This window comes from Haliotis rufescens, unplaced genomic scaffold (genome assembly GCF_023055435.1).
Source record: "Haliotis rufescens isolate VD_foot unplaced genomic scaffold, xgHalRufe1.0.p SCAF_67, whole genome shotgun sequence".
Classification (NCBI taxonomy): Eukaryota; Metazoa; Mollusca; class Gastropoda; order Lepetellida; family Haliotidae; genus Haliotis; species Haliotis rufescens.
Window position 1 is genome coordinate 1,167,999 of NW_025964358.1, and position 16,702 is coordinate 1,184,700.

At 42.1% G+C, this 16,702-nt stretch overlaps 1 protein-coding gene across 2 annotated transcripts; it reads left to right on the plus strand.

Annotated features, from left to right (window-relative positions):
- Positions 1–1,531: 1,531 nt before the first annotated feature.
- LOC124110660 (uncharacterized MFS-type transporter YhjX-like) lies at positions 1,532–16,363 on the plus strand. 2 transcript variants are annotated; one of them, XM_046469995.2, is made up of 12 exons: positions 1,532–1,657; positions 3,537–3,785; positions 5,573–5,762; positions 6,933–7,059; positions 7,624–7,763; positions 8,915–9,044; positions 9,175–9,275; positions 9,770–9,914; positions 10,325–10,447; positions 11,528–11,737; positions 15,854–15,953; positions 16,180–16,363. In XM_046469995.2, exons 2-12 carry the CDS (start codon positions 3,677–3,679, stop codon positions 16,284–16,286), a joined length of 1,482 nt encoding a protein of 493 aa, XP_046325951.1. In that variant the 5' UTR covers positions 1,532–1,657; positions 3,537–3,676; the 3' UTR covers positions 16,287–16,363. The 2 variants fall into 2 exon arrangements, with proteins under 2 accessions (XP_046325951.1, XP_046325953.1); XM_046469997.2 differs by lacking the exon at positions 15,854–15,953.
- The last annotated feature ends 339 nt before the right edge of the window (positions 16,364–16,702 follow it).

Here is a 16,702-nt window from a genome sequence, read left to right on the forward strand (position 1 = left end):
AACATATAAGCAAATATAGAAATACCAAATATGTATTTGATACATGGCATGTTCATGATACTTCAGTATGTTCGCGCACAATAGAGCGTGTTATTTATGCATATACTTTTGTTTGTACAATGTAAATTAATAATGAATTATACATGTGCATTTGGGCTGTAAACTTTGAATACTATTCAAAATCAGCTAAATTGAAGATCACAGGATACTTCGTCCGCAAATTCCATCCAAGAGATCCTGTCAGTCTAGAGCCACTTCTTCAACTGCTTGAATCTGGTCTTAATCTGTCTGTACTTTGGTCTTTTAGGAGGTCACGTGCCTCCAGCCTCGTACTGTCTCGTTGTTCTGGTCAGATCTCAGGAGGTTGACGAAGTGGAACTAATTTCAAGCTCTATACATTAAGGCTCGCATGATACTTTGTTTTCTAGTATATGATATTTACGATACGGAAATACACTCAGCTAATAATTTCCATTAATCTCAATATCTTCATTACCTGAAAACACTGAGCTGGTGAGTTCCACGCTAAAAGGCTTGCCGCACGCCATCCTGGTGCCACTCTGTGCACCTCCTAATTCTACCCATGTCGGTCCGCGACATCCCATCGACCAAAACAACTGTTAACAAATCCTCCTTGAAATTACCGGGAAATGTCCTTGAGGACATCCTAAGATGCTGTATATTGATTTTGCTGTGTGGTTTGAAGGGATGAAAATTGTGGTTGGTGAGGAAATGTGAACTTTGCTGCTTGGTTTATACACACCCCAGAAGGGTGAGTGAGTTGGGTTTAACGCCGCTTTTAACAGTATTCCAGTTATATCGCGGCGTGTCAGCTTAATATGGGAGGAAACCCCGTCGGATGCAGGTGTCAGACGTTTACCACTTCGGTGAAACCCACAAGCACGGATATGGTGCCGACAAACCTAGAAACATAATCGGGGCGAACCGGGATTCGAACCTACAATCATAGGTTTCTGGCGTGCCCAAGGGACGCAACTCTGCACAGCGAATCGCGGCGCCTTAGACGACTGGGCCAGCCCTGCCCCCCGCACCAGAAGGGTGACGTGGGAATTTTCCTATCCCCATCCCCTTATATCCGCCAAGTAATAACTGGAGTATTACTGACTGGCGTTTTGACAACAACCCCTACTCTTACAATCCATCGTCTTGGTCTGATGACCTTGGGCGATGTGCTGTTAGCACAATCTGTCCCTTGACTGAGTCTGTTGTTAGCAATCTTCCATATTTGACAGTCAGTGACAAGTATGCATCCCTTTGACCGCAATTGTAACGCCCAGTGATCCAGTTACTCAACCATGACAAGTATTAAATCTTTTCAATTGATCCACTCGCCCGAAGCACAGGGGACAGTAGTACAGTCCCGCTCTTGTATTTCGATGTCACACGCAGATAGGTGAGTTTTTTTAGATATGTATTGACTACAGCATATCCGCTGGGCATGATTGGACTGAAACACGTGCTTGTCGAACCCTGTCAACTGTCACAAGGTACATGGGCACTCAGTCCATCAAATCAACCACGTTATAAATTTCATCTCAGGTCAACCGCCCGAGCTTCACTGAAGCAGTTCCTTTGTTAGTCCTCAGTGTAAGTTGTAGGTTCACACAGCCATGCTCTTGGACTTCACAACCAGGAGGTGAGTTGTTTTAATCACATCTATTTCCCTAATGTGAAACATGATATAAAAATATTCTGCAGTAAAAATGTTGGTTTGTTTTTCAAATCGGAATCTATACAGAGTAGACACAATTTATGGATAACAACTTCTTCATTAACTGTAAAGGTGAGGTTTCGGTCCTTATACTGTTTTCTATTCCGAAATTTACAGTAATTTAAGAAGCTGTTAACCATAAATTATGTTTACTTTGGAATGAAATATATTTCTTAAATTTTTTTTTTTTTTAAATTATACATATATATTATATATAGTATGGTTTATTGTATATAACGACGTTTCAATGCAGATTCTTAAACCATTACCAAACAGGAACTACAACCAGGTGAAATGGGGTTTAATGTCACATCCAAAATTATTGTACATATATTGCGAAGTGCATGCACGTGTGTGCACTAGTCCGGACTAATGCCGATATTACATCTTCCCGAGGCAAGGGAGTTAACTGACTATAAAAGTCCAGTTTCCACCCTTTCCGAACTAGGCGGGAATTATGGAGTTGTATTTTGGCTTACTAACAAGTCTAATGCATAGTCCAATCAAAATCGCGTTACGAAATCGACAACCGGTTCGTAAGCCGCCGAGCAGATTTCGATCGATTGGAGGATTTGCAAACGTGTGAACCGCCAACACGGCAAGGGTGGAAACTGGACTTTTACAGACAGTTAACTCCCTTGCCTCGGGAAGATGATATTATAGTGCCAGCCCACTGAGATACCACGCCGCAGTTTAACATGGATACCCCATTTAGACACAGTATAATGAATCCAAGCCGACCAGTCCTTGTTTTAGCCCCTAAATGCCGAGCGCCAGACAGGGTAACAACAAGTACCACTTTTAACGTCTAATGGTATGAGGCGGCCAGGGATCGAACGCCGGACCTTCCGTTCTCCGGGCGGACGATCCACAATTGACCACGGATGTGGTCCCCATGTGAAGAGGGGTATATATGCATGATATGTTGCGATGAGCAGCAGTTTGACGTTAACAGCAATAGGTAATAGATAACCAGTAGCACACTGATAACTTGACGAAGCCGGATGTACAGTATCCCAAATTGGCAAATCAAAAGGTGACACTTCTCGACTAAGGGACACGTACAGTAATAAGGGTGGAGATACAAACCTAAACAACGACACATAGACAAGATCGTCTCATTACATAAATTCTTATTCTTATCTGTTGCTCTTACCATTAACAAATTAAAACCGGAGAGTGAGTGAGTGAGTGCGTTGGGTTTAACGTCGCTTTTAACAATATTCCAGTTATATCACGGTGTGTCAACTTAATGTGGGAGGAAAGCCCGAAGTGATGCAGGTCTCAGGCGTTTACCACTTCGGTGAAACCCACGAGCACAGGAATGGTGCTGACAAACCAAGAAACATAATCGGGGCGAACCGGGATTCGAACCAACAATCAAAGGTCAGCAAGCCTGACCATCCCGATGCTGTCATGGCTCTTACGACAAGCATGTGTTGCTGAAGACCAATCTAAGAACGTTGTACGTAAACATGGTTAGGTCATGCGCGTGTGGTAGTGTTATTTGTATGGAAATAAAACATAATGTGATTATGAAAATGTTACTAACATTGATGCAGATTGACCCTAATGATGAAATCCGTATTTCAATTATTCTTTGAAAGTCTTCAAATATTAAAAACTGGTCATTGACGTTCGTAAAAGGCTTTTATTTTTCACTTTATCCTGTTAATTCGCGAGAAAATGTCGATGTTATTATTTTTATACCCGGGTGTTATATGGATGAACATTAAACATAATTATTGATATTGACCCAGTTTGTTCCAGGCGTATTTCATTCAGTTATTTTTTATGTCTTCAGATACTGACGTTCGTAAGCTGCTTTGATCCAGTTAATTCATGAAAAGTGGAACAAGATCAAGCGTACTAGTATACTCGCAACTACTTACATTGCATAAACCCTTTCCCCCCATAACAAACTGAGAGAAAGGGTTACCAAAGATGGCGAAGAACATCCTGTTGCGCATGCGCACATTGCCTCTCCGCGGCGTGCTGACTGTGATTGGCGGGTTCCTGATACACAGCACCATCAGCACCGGGTACGTCTTTGGTAAGTTGTACATACTTAACTATATACTACACATCTTGTATCCTTAGTTCTCACTAACACAATAGTCATAATGTTTTAAAGTCACTGTCAAACACAATCATTGGATGAAGAATGTGACAATGCCTGATAACACATTGCTCCCATCATGGTCATCTCGCATTTAGCCTATCCTTTATGCAATGATCAAATGCTATGTTCAATATAGTTGGAAGCTATTTAAACACAGAATGAGACTGAGGCAATTTAAATGTATCCCATTAACAACAAAAGTTCCTGTGACACTGAATAAGATTTAATGCAAAGTTATCTTTTTTACCAAATCTGAAACAATTTCGGTTTGCAACAGATAAAAGACTCCTGTAAGTGTTCAAATGGTTTAATTTGCCATACTGACTTCAGAAAATGCGTGATTTCATAAAAAAAACATGAACATGCCAAAATGTCAATTTAAAAATCAATAGCGTGTGTGTTCACCTCAAGTTGCGATGCAAGCAACACATCTTCGTCTCATGGAATGGACCAGGCGTCGCACAAAGTCCTGTAGGTTATCTGTCCATATCTGCTAAAGCATGTTTCGAAGTTCCTGGAGTGTCTGTGGAAAACGTGGTTGACGTCGAAGGCGCCGATCCATCTCATCCCATATGTGCTCGACTGGTGAGAGATCAGGGGAGCGAGCCGGCCAGGGGATGGCATTCACGTTGTTTTGTTGAAGAGAATCCTGAACAAGTCGAGCATATCAGGCCGGGCGTTGTCATGTTGAAAGGTAATGCCTGGGCCATGACGACGCAAATTCGGTAGAACAACAGGGCTGATGATCTCGTCGCGGTAGCGCTGTCCATTGAAATTCCCTCTACCACTATCAAACGGGTCCTCTGTCTTGCTGTAATCCCACCCCATAGCATAACGCTGCCGCCCCCGAACCGATCTTCTTCTATGACACAATGATTGACGTAACGTTCACCTCGACGTCGGTACACTCGAATCCGTCCATCGCTGTGGCTGAGGTGAAAACGAGACTCGTCAGTGAATAGAGCTTGTCCCCACTGCATGGCCGTCCAGCGTAGACGCTGTCTGCACCACTGTAGACGTGCTTGACGGTGGTTTCCTGTCAAAATGGGATGTCTGGCGGGTCTTCTGGCGACAATCCCTGAACATCTGAGGCGACGACGTACGGTTTGTGAAGATATTTCGTCGAAGGCCAGGGATGCTTCTTGCAGTCACTGTTGCTGGCTGGAATCGATTTCGTAGGTGTGTTGTTCGAATCCAGTGTTCTTGTCGATTATTGGTTACGTGTGGCCTGTCACTCCGAAGATGGTTTCTGACTGCATTCGTCTCTTGCCAACGTTGCCATAAACACCAAATTGTGTTTCTGTGGACGTTGAATTGCCTTGCAACATCACGTTGACTCGATCATGCTTCAAGCATACCGATAGCTCGCAGACGCTCATTTTCGGACAGGCGTGGCATTTCGTAATGTTGAATAATTGCGTAATTGTTGTTTTTCTGAGTGGTTGTTGTCAGCACGATGCTAACCATGTATATGGAATCTCGTTAACGCACATGTTTTTAAACCCATTCTTGGGCAGTGAAATTCATGGGGCTTGCATAAAAGTTAACTTTTGCACGGAATGCATGCTTTTCTGTAGCTGTTTCTTGTTTGAAAAATACGCTAAAATATTCGTGTCACAGATACTTTTGTTGTTGAGCATATGTCCAAAAGGGTCTGGAAAACCTCATTTACCGTGGCAATGAACGGTCATTGTAGTGATTACCTCCCTTGTTTTCAGGCACCCTAAATCCCTATCTGACGTCCTACCTGCGGGCTCGAAGTTCTTCCAGTGATGTGACTTACTCAGAAAGTGTTTGGATTTCCACGGCGAACTTTCTGTCCTTTGCACTGTGTATGCCCATATTAGGCTGGATAGAGCAGAAGTTACCTTCAAGAATCTGCACTCTTATTGGCGGACTTATTTACAGGTATTCTGCCTAGAGGGCCGTCAAGCCATAATAACGAGCCTTGCAGCGGTTAATGCTTTAACATAACCTATTGTGCCACGTGTTCATTTCCAAGTAGAAAAGACCGCCTCCGTGGTCTAGTGGTAGAGCGTCCGCCCGGGGCGCGGAAGGTCAGAGGTTCGATCCCCGGCCGCGTCATACCAAAAGACATTATAAGATGGTACTTGTTGTTACCCTGTCTGGCGCTCGGCATTAAGAGGCTAAAACAAGGACTGGTCGGCTCGGAGTATCTCAGTGTGCTAGCACTATAAATCGGCATCAGTCACGAAAGATACGGCCTACTGCCACATAACTATTGTTAAATGGAAGCAATGGTTATGGTGAGGTGAGGTGAAATGGGGTTTAGCGTCGCGTCCAAGATTATTGCACTTATATAGCGACGTGCATGCACGTGTATATGTGTGTGTGTGGCTACTTGTACTAGTCCGGACTGAGGCCAATTTATAGTGCTAGCTCACTGAGATACCATGCCGCAGTTTAACATGAATACCCCACTCAGACACAGTATACTGACTCCGAGCCGACCAGTTCTTGTTTTAGCCTCTTAATGCCGAGCGCCAGACAGGGTAACAGCAAGTACCATCTTTTAACGTCTTTTGGTATGACGCGGCTGGGGATCGAGCCCCGGACCTTCCGCTCTCCGGGCAGACGCTCTACCATTAGACCACAGAGGCGGTCCAGCAATTGTTATGTGGCAGTAGATGTGGCGAGTATATTTCTGATGATTGTTAGTAAAAGGGAAACAGACAAGTGAAGATCAAGGGTAGAATAGGTCTTCAGCAACCCATGCTTGTCGTAAAAGGCGACTATGCTTGTCGTAAGAGGCGACTAACGGGATCGGGTGATCCAACTCGCTAACTTGTCTGATGCATGTCATCGTGTCCCAATAAAGTAGATCGATGTTCATGATATCAATCACTGGAGTGTCTAGTCCAGACTCGATTATTTAAAGACCGTCATATAGATGGAATATTGCTGAGTGCAGCGTTAAACAAAAACAAACAAACAAAACAAACGTTAAGAGGAAGCAACCTTCGTTATTGACTAGACCCTATTGCATTACATGACATTCGTCTGCTCTACGTACACCAGCATACGGGGGTTCTACTGTAATGTAATGTATTCTTTCAGTTCCAGTTTGTTCCTCACGTACTTCGCTATGCAGCATTCTCTCACCTTGACGGTCTTTATATATGGCGCTATGAACGGTGCTGGGAAAAGTATGGCATTCCCTGGAGCTCTGAAAAGTGCCCTCAAGGTCAGTTTCAAAATGATTGAGGGACTGACTTATTGAAAGTACACTTTGTCTATAGAGGTTTTTGTATTGTATGCAGGTGGTAGCTCTTTAAAGATTTGTAAATGCAAATACTTATATTCACCTAGGTTCTCGCACCTTTTTTAATGAGTGAGTGAGTGAGTTGGGTTTAACGCCGCTTTTAACATTATTCCAGTTATATCACGGCGTGTCAGCTTAATGTGGGAGGAAAGCCCGAAGTGATGCAGGTCTCAGACGTTTACCACTTCGGTGAAACCCAAGAGCACGGGTATGGTGCTGACAAACCTAGAAACATAATCGGGGCGAATCGGGATTCGAACCCACAATCATAGGTTTCTGGCGTGCCCAAGGGACGCAACTCTGCACAGCGAATCGCGGCGCCTTAGTCGACTGGGCCCCCCGTGCCCCCTTTTTTAATGAAGAAAAAAGGGATCAAATTTAACTTCTGATTATTGTTTGAGGACAAATATACATATCTTATTCAGATGAGGATATAATCTGCAAACGGAAGCATAAACAAGCATACGCCAACATCTGTCGTTTCAGTGGTTTCCAAACAGATCTGGTCTGGTGACAGGAATCATCATCTCTGGAATTGGTTTTGGAACCATCGCCTTGAACCAGGTCGTCACTGCCTTCATTAACCCTGACAACCTGTCTCCTGATGCAACGATCAAAGATGACTTGTAAGTGTACTATACTGCAGACACAAATCCGTGTGAACATTGCGAGTTAGTGAGTGAGTGAGTGAGTGAGTGAGTATAACGCCGCTTTTAACAGTATTCCAGTTATATCACGGCGCGTCAGCTTAATGTGGGAGGGAAGCCCGAAGTGATGCAGGTGTCAGACGTTTACCACTTCGATGACACCAAGGAGCACGGGTATTGTGCTGACAAACCTAGAAACATAATCGGGGCGAATCGGGATTCGAACCCACATTCATAGGTTTCTGGCGTGCCCAAGGTACGCAACTCTGCACAGCGAATCGCGGCGCCTTTCACGACTGGGCCACCCGTGCCACGGATAGGAATATTAGAGACTGTGAACTAAGCAAAGATGTTACGAGTTTATTTAAATTTTGCGCAATTATTAATATCATAACTCTTTCGCTGTTGAACCACTGAAGATGTCATCATCCAGTTTGATATACATTTGGACACTCGTTCTATTTTAGAAACATAGCATGCGGATGGATGCTTAAAGAAGGTGCTCGTAACATAGGGAGGTTTACCAGGACTAGGTCAAAATAATTATGGGTCAATGCATTTTGTTTCATAAAATTGTTGCCAAATTTCAAGAGACCAAGTGAAATTATTTGTATGTCTCCTTAGTTTTGCATGAACACTTTAGAGAATGTTTGTTTGATATATGAGAAGTCTCCTATCTAAGTCATTTACAAGTAAGGGCCGGGTGGGGTGTTTTGTATGGAGACTACATAGGTTTTCAGCGATAGCTGTGAAACAAGATATTTTTATAACTAATACTATGAGCCCAAATAAAGTGCTTTTAACAATACTATGTTTGTGGCAGACAATTTCTTTTTGTTGTGACAGTCTGAAGCTTAAATGTTTCACGAATTTTCTGTGACAATGTATTTCTTTCGATAAAAAGCCAGGCCCCCAAGAATAGGAAATGAACGTCCCCTTAGCAGGACGTATCACGAGACATATGAGCAAAATGGTGTCCGTTGTAGAATTGAAGTTTAAAATTATCCAAGCATTTGAAAATACTTATTTATGTTATCTCGTGTGTAAAGATGTCTTAAAAGTAATTGACAAACATATTAAATGCAACACAATAATTGACAATAAAACCAATAACTCTTAACATTATCTAGGTTCTTCACTCAGGCCTCTCTGCTGGACAGGGTACCCTACTGCTTCCTGCTACTGGGTGGGGTCTGTACGGCCATACAGCTCCTCGCCGTCATGTTCCTCATAGCCACACCCACGGACACGCCCTCACAGGTATGTAGCGGAAGGGCTACTTCCGGCTTTTCACTTTGATTTCAAAATTTGCACATCAGAAGCATCTTCTATTATTGTTGTGTACAGTTGTTCCTGTTATTAAACTATATGTTGGTTGTGTGCCATACAGGAGGGAAGTTCTGATGAGGCAGTTAACACGAGTCATGCAGAGGAGACGAATCCAGATGAAAAGCCCAAAGAAGTGGGAGACGTTACACTGGACGCATTTAGGTAACGATAACCAAATGTATAATCACTGAAAACATTTTCCTACTAAAAATATTTTCGTTGGTATATTTACGTCACAGTTTTAAGCCACCTAACAACGATACAAAGCTTTCCATAAATATAAGAAATGTCTACTAAAAGCAGAGTACATGGTACGATTCAGACTATATTACAATCATGTGTTAATGAATTAATATCAAATAGTGATGACACAAAGTGAGAGAATCCTGTCCCTCTGTTGCACCTACCGCAAACGCAAATGTCCATTGTCCACCTAATATATCACGGGAACACATTGCACAAGTCAAACTAGGGAATTGCTTTAATTATTTTGTGGGATGTGCATGTTGAGGAACAAGAAATAAACAACATACAATTACAAATGTTTTATGGACCCGCATCAGATCACTTTGCTGTTATTAGTGTCCTTTTTAATATATTTCTTCAAATCATGAACACGTGTCAGATGTAGAACTCACTAATCATTCCATCACCAGAAAACATTCCCCCAGTGTCATCTCTCAAGAAGACGACGGTAGCTACACTCCACGTCAGGTTTTACAATCGAAGACTTTCTACCTGTTCTGGCTAATCTACAGCTGTGTGATCCTCGGTATATTCTTCGTCACCAACTTCTACAAGGTCAGAACTGCATCAGTCACACTGGTGCACGTTGAATACTTGTAGCTATGCTATAAATGTGGAGTCGAGGCTCTCCATAAACTTATGCGAAATACATATACATGAAGCGAATGAGTAGCAATAACAATAGGAGCTCCTGAAGGTACGGGGACAGGAAGGCAGCAGATCTTGACACTCATTGCCGATGACCTTTTCAGTTGCTCCGATGTTGGACACAATAGCGGACATTTTGAATTGGCTATTTCGCCTAAATTACACTGTGGCTGCATTAAAGAATGGTTGTCAGGAATCTTGTCTCACCCCAAATCAAATAAAGTTTTTTATTAAGATTATCAAACAATGTTTTACGCTAGCCTTATAATCGAGAGTAATTTGCAAACCAGCTCGACACGCATGTTGTTTCTTTTCAGACCTTTTCAAACACATTCATCAAAGATGACCATTTTCTGACTCTGTCAGGGTCTGTGGCCTCAGTCTTTGGTGCTCTTGGCAGACTGTTTTGGGGAGCCCTGGGCGACAAGATAGGCTACAGGGTAAGTCCAGGGACGTTTATTGAGGGGAGTCAAAGTCATCGTAGTGCTTGACGGTCTCTGGTTCTTGAACGAAAACATATTTACAAGTAGGTGTATACATGCAGTTTAGGGAGGTTCCCAGAAAAGGAAATTTCCTGTTGGTCTTTTATTTGGTACATGTTGGTTGTGTTCAGAACCATTTGTGCTTTAACATATGATGGCGTTGTTTCCTTAAACGAAGGGCTATCGCCTACCGTTTGTAATAGCCACATGAAACTAATACCAGCAAACATCAAAGAATGTATATGTTCTGCCAATGATATATAGCCACAGTGAGAAAGCATATTGTATGTTTTCTTTGGTTGGCGCGAATCAGGACCCCATTCATATTTTCTATCAGAGATCCTATAAAGCAATTATACATACCTATACATCTACTAACAAAGTATAGATTAATGACGCCATTCTTGTGTTGTTTTACGTACCTACACAAATACTTACAAACTAGTCATGAATGAGGTCATTTATATGTTCTGTCGCACACCTATACATCTCCAAACAAAGTATGGATGAATGACCTCATTCCTAAGGGTTTTTGCACGTACCGACACAACTAGTTACAAACTAGTCATGAATCAGTTCATTTATATGTTTCACGCACCTACACAACTATTTACAAACAAGAAACGAATTAGCTAATTCTTATGTCCTGTAACATGCCTACAAATCTACTAATCAGCTATCGATGACTGACCTCATTCTTATAACAAAAAATTGGAACAATGACTTATGATGGCGTGTAATGTGCCTTTGCAAGCCAGCACACGACACGACAGAAGACCATTTTCAGACTCTGCTAGTGTCTGTCGGATCAGTGCTCTGAGTATACTGTTTTGGGGAACCATTCATATGATTTCTTTTCACACACCTATAAATCTACTAAACGTATGGATGAATGACCTCAATCTACAGGTTTTTTTCTCGTACCTGAACAACTACTTACATACTATCGATGAATGACCTCATCCTTCTGTTTTTTTTCAAGTACCTTCAAATCTACTCACAGCTATGTATAAATGGCCTCAATTATTCGATTCACAGGAATCACTCACCATTGTCATCGGGGTGTTTGGAGCAGCAGGGGCGACCTTCACCTTGTGTGAATATGGCGGGAAAGTGATGCTGATGATTTGGCTGTGTGTCATCTACGGGACGTTCTCGGGATGCTTCGCACTCATGCCATCACTAACAGTCTCTCTATATGGTCAGAAATACTTCAGCGTCAACTGCGGTCTGCTCGGCACCAGCCACGTGAGTCTCCAGCATCAGGCTATGGAATTCTTATAATTTAAAGGTGGACACTCTGGTGCTCAGCCTAAAATATACTAAAAATAACATCAATGGCTGTTTCCTTGGAACTTGGAGCAACATGTTATCAGACAATCTATTCTGGTTTCTGTATTTCATAATGGAAATGTCACCTTCTGAACAATTAAGAATTGTATTTTGAGTGACGCACTCCAAACTCCCTCATTTTCTATGAATATTTAGATGTTTAATTGTTCAAGACTCCACAAAGTTTTAACCAATCAAATTCTGCTTTGTACTTTTGGTGTTCTTTAAACAAGTTATAGTGAAATGGGTGGCTGTTTTCATAATCATAACATATGAACCATGGACTCGGATGAAAGAGAAGAAACATTTTCTGTGTGACTGTTCCTTTCACTCTAAAATGTATCTAGTCCAGACGCTTTACATAGGAAGGGTATCTCCGGCTCTGTTGAGAGTTGTGTTTCCAATCTCTCAGGTTTGAATGCACGCCTAATTGTAACCCTGCTACCCTATAAAGGGAAGGGCAATCGCCTTGACCCTAATTCATACAGACCTTTAACTATATTGAATTGCTTCTGCAAACTTTTCACCCGGATATTAAATAACAGATTAATTAAACTTGTTGATGATAATCACATTTAAAATCCTGCGCCAGCTGGTTTTAGAAAAGCATTTTCTACTTGTGATAGCATCTTTGCAATGCAAATGTTGATGCAAATAATGAAAATATCGAAAAAGAAAGTATATTCGTTTTTTTTTATAGATTTTACTGAAGCATTCCATAAAGTATGAAGAGTTGGTCTATGGCATAAACTTCAAAAACTTGGAAAAGAAGAAAGGTTTTTCAACCTGGTCAAAAATATGTACAACATCGAATCTAAAATTAGTGTTAATAACCATTTCTCTGACGATTTCATATGTCATGATGGTGCACGACAGGTGAAAACCCCTCTCCTATTTTCATTATTCCTAAATGATCTTTAACAATATCTGAACAATGAATGTAAAGGTGTTTACCTTGGAAATCTGATCGATACTAACCTAACTGTATTTTTCCAGCTCCTAATACTGCTCTATGCTGATGACACAGTTATAATAAGTGATAACCCGAAAGACCTTAAAAAAACGCTGTGCTCTATGGAAGTTCAATGTTAATCTAACAAAAAAAAAGTTGTGATCTTTGGTGCCGGACCTGCAAACAAATCGAAATTATGTTTCACTATTGGCACCGACCCTATCGAAACTCTAGATTCATATACCTTGACCTAAAACAACACATGAATAGACAATATATACGAGCAGTCAAATTTCTGTCAGAAAATGCAACTAAAGCCATGTTCAGCCTACTCATGAAGTCCTGAAATGTTACTCTGCCACTAGATTGCCTCTTATCTGCATTTGATGCAACCGTCGTCCCTATACTATAATATATGGTATCGGGAACTGAGGATACGAGAATTTAACTATATTATAGAAAGGGTTCATCTAAAATCTCTTAAAATAGCTACTGGACTGAAAAATACAACTCCAAACTTTATGTTATACGGCGAACTTGGTAGGGAACCACTAAGTATTAAAGTTTACAAACGTATTATCTCCTTTTGGCATAAGCTTGCTACCTCAGAAGTGTATCATAAACCGTCCAAAATACTTTACAAATACTTGTATACTATCCATATAGAAGTTGAAAATGTCCCATGGTTAGATTTATTAAGAATGTATTAGATAATTGCGGTCTTTCAAAACCCATCGGTATGTTCAACTCCATGGCTGGCCTCAATAGTTGAATATATATACATACTGAGATATAAGAGAAACCTTATGTGTCCAAACACTGTAAACATACTTTGAGACATATTAAAAGATTAAACTTGGCAAAACTGATCATCAAGTGTCAAATGTTCTTAGTGTAAAACACATCACTTGTCTCTGGAAAATGGCATCAAAAGTCAGTATATCGTGTGTCCAACATGTGCATTGATGACTTCTGTGCAACGTCGAAACATGGAATGGATGAGGCGGTTGATGAAGGCCATAGGCACTTGAGCCCACACTCTAAGGAACGCCTGACGGCCTTGGTCGGACGTCATTCAGCCGTCTTTGAATCTTGTCCCACAGTTGCTCAATGGGATTTAAATCGGGACTGAGGGCAGGCCACTGCATGGTTCTGATGCCTTTCTGCTGGAGGAAGTATCTTGTTGCTCTCGCAGTGTGGGCACAGGCGTCATCATGCTGAAACTCGTTGTTGCGGCGACTTGTAAAATGAGGTATGGCGTGTGGTCTCAAGACTTGATCAATGTACCGTGCAGCTGTGACACCATTGCCTCTCCCTGGACCGATGTTCTGGAAGACCACAGGGCCGACCCTCTGTGCAAGGCCAATTCCACCCCACACCATGATGCTCGGACCACCCAACGAGTCCCTCTCAACAATACAAGCATCCGAATAACGTTGTCCATGGCGTCGCCAGACTCTCACTCTTTCTGCCATCTGCTGTTGATATACAGTAACGGCTCTCGTCTGAGAAGAGGACTCTTCTCCACTGATGGTGGCGCCAATGCTGGTGCTGTGTTGCCCACTGAAAACAGCCCCGGTGATGACGTGGTGTCAGAATGGGTCCTCGGTGTGGCCTGTGACAGTGGAGGTGTCTGCTCGTCAATCGTTGACGCACGGTGTCCGCACTAATGTGTCGCTGGTGTGTCCCCATGGTCTGTCGAGCAGTTTCCACAGCAGTAAAAAAGCGATCTTGAAGATGCTGTCGCACAATCTGACGATACTGACGTCGGGTGGTGATCCTTGGTCTTCCACTACGTGATCGGTCATCTGTAGTATTGGTGGTCTGGTACTGTTCCTGGAGACTGTATATGGTCCTTACATGGACTTGAAATGCACTGGCTACTTGCCGGGCGGTTTGTCCAGCTTGCAATCGTCCAAGGGCTTGGTGTCGCTGATTTCTTGTCAATGTTATCCGATCTGGGTGGATTTTTACAGGGCAAGAAATGTGGGAACTCATGTGCATTTCAATTTGCACGGAACGCGCGTGCATCGGGTTACCATGTCCGTTGCCGTGATGCGTTTGGACGATCGGTTTTATTGTCATCTGCTTTGTTTTTTTATCATCAAATTTCATTTTTCCAGACAAAGTAATGTTACATTTTAGAAACTTTGACAAACATTACGCAGATATTTAAATGACAACTTTTCATGCAATGTTACTTGGGGTGACGTTTCGTTTGCGGTTCAGTATATACAAATCTCAATTCCGTCAGAACTGGACATCCACTGCCGAATAAAGGTCAAAAGTAAATGAAGAATCAACCCTCATTTGAGAAATATCTATTGCTCCCAAAATCAATAATTGTCCCTATATCAAACTTCAGAACTTCTAACCATATATTACCCTTGAAACTGGTAAATGGCTGAACATTCCCAGGGAAGACCGCCAGTGTCCACTCTGATTCTATCGCTGTGGGAGATAAATTGCATTATTTATTCCGATGTGAAGCAATCTTAAGTTTCCAAACATGTCCCAATTTAAGAAAATTATTATCACTGACAGTGTAAGAGATCTAAAAAGGTTGTCTTACGATGCATGAGTAATTTCTCCATGGCTCAGAGTAATCCGTGCAGTGATAGACCCATATAATCTGTTTGAAGAAACTATAGAGGTGGTTGGGTAGGGACAACTTGAGACGTAGATTAAAAAGCAGTGTATTTATTCAAATTCTTACTTATGGGATAACGGGCGGTCGGGTAGCCTAGTGGTTAAAGCGTTCGCTCGTCATACCGAAGACCCGGGTTCGATTCCGACATGGTTACAATGTGTGAAGCCCATTTCTGGTGTCCCCCGCTGTGATATTGCTTGAATATTGCTAAAAGCGGCGTAAAACCAAACTCGCTCACTCACTCACTTATGGGATAAGATCAAATAAAGGTTTTTTTTCAATAAAAAAAATGTCAATAAAATAGCATAGTTTTACAATGTAGAGATTAAAAGTAGATAATAGAAAAGAATAGAACTCTTTGTTACTTAAAAATTTCAAACCACAGGTAGGTAGATAGGTAGTTACTTCTTCTCATCTATTGCTGTTCCAGATTGTAGTTCAGCTGGCAGGGGCGCTTCTGACGTCACAACTGAAATCCGCCATTGGATGGCATGGGATACTCTACATAGGCGGTGGAGGAATAATATTCAGTACGTTCACAAATACTCTTAGTAGGTGACGATCGCAAGGTGTAGAATCGTGCCGGACTTGGCCCTAGAGTGCTGGGATAAGATAGTCGTTAGATTTGCCTTGACTATGACTAGCACGAATTTCCGTATGCATTGTGCTCACCAAAGTGGTAAACGTCTAAGGCATGTATGGGAAACATATTGTCGTCATTGCCTTTGGTTTCTAATGGTGTGCTTTTTTCTGCAGGTTTCTGTTTGTGCTGTGGAATGCTTGTGCAGTACAGAATGGCCAAGAGGAGAGAAATGAAGTACAGCAACAAACACGCCGAGACATCATATGACACCCGCCTGTAGATTAAAAAACAGAACTTTATCCGGAAGGAAATACATGGATATTGCAAATATAACTTCTTCGGTGAAATATAAACAGAGATGGGTTAGTAATAAATATTATAAACTGACGTTCTCTCTGGGAGTATTTGGATTTGGTTTGTTGTTTAACGCCGCACTCAGCAATATTCCAGCTGTATGACAGTGGTCTGGGAATAATCGAGGCTTTACCAGACAATCCAGTGATTAATATCGTGAGCATCGATCCACGCAATTGGGATCGATGAAATGCATCAACCAAGTCAGCGAGCCTGACCACCCGATCCCGTTAGTCGCCCCCCCCCCCCCCCCCCCCCTACGACAAGCGTAGTCGCCTTTTACGGCAAGCATGGGTTGCTGAAGACCTCTTCTACCCCAGAATCTTCACGGGCCTCTGGGAG

What these genes read in the sequence shown, in the direction of transcription:
- LOC124110660 (XM_046469995.2), top strand. Translation starts at nt 3,677, where the DNA reads ATGGCGAAGAACATCCTGTTGCGCATGCGCACATTGCCTCTCCGCGGC. An exon ending in CTCTGAAAAGTGCCCTCAAG is followed by an intron (nt 7,060 to 7,623) that starts GTCAGTTTCAAA and finishes CTGTCGTTTCAG; the next exon opens with TGGTTTCCAAACAGATCTGG. An exon ending in GCAACGATCAAAGATGACTT is followed by an intron (nt 7,764 to 8,914) that starts GTAAGTGTACTA and finishes AACATTATCTAG; the next exon opens with GTTCTTCACTCAGGCCTCTC.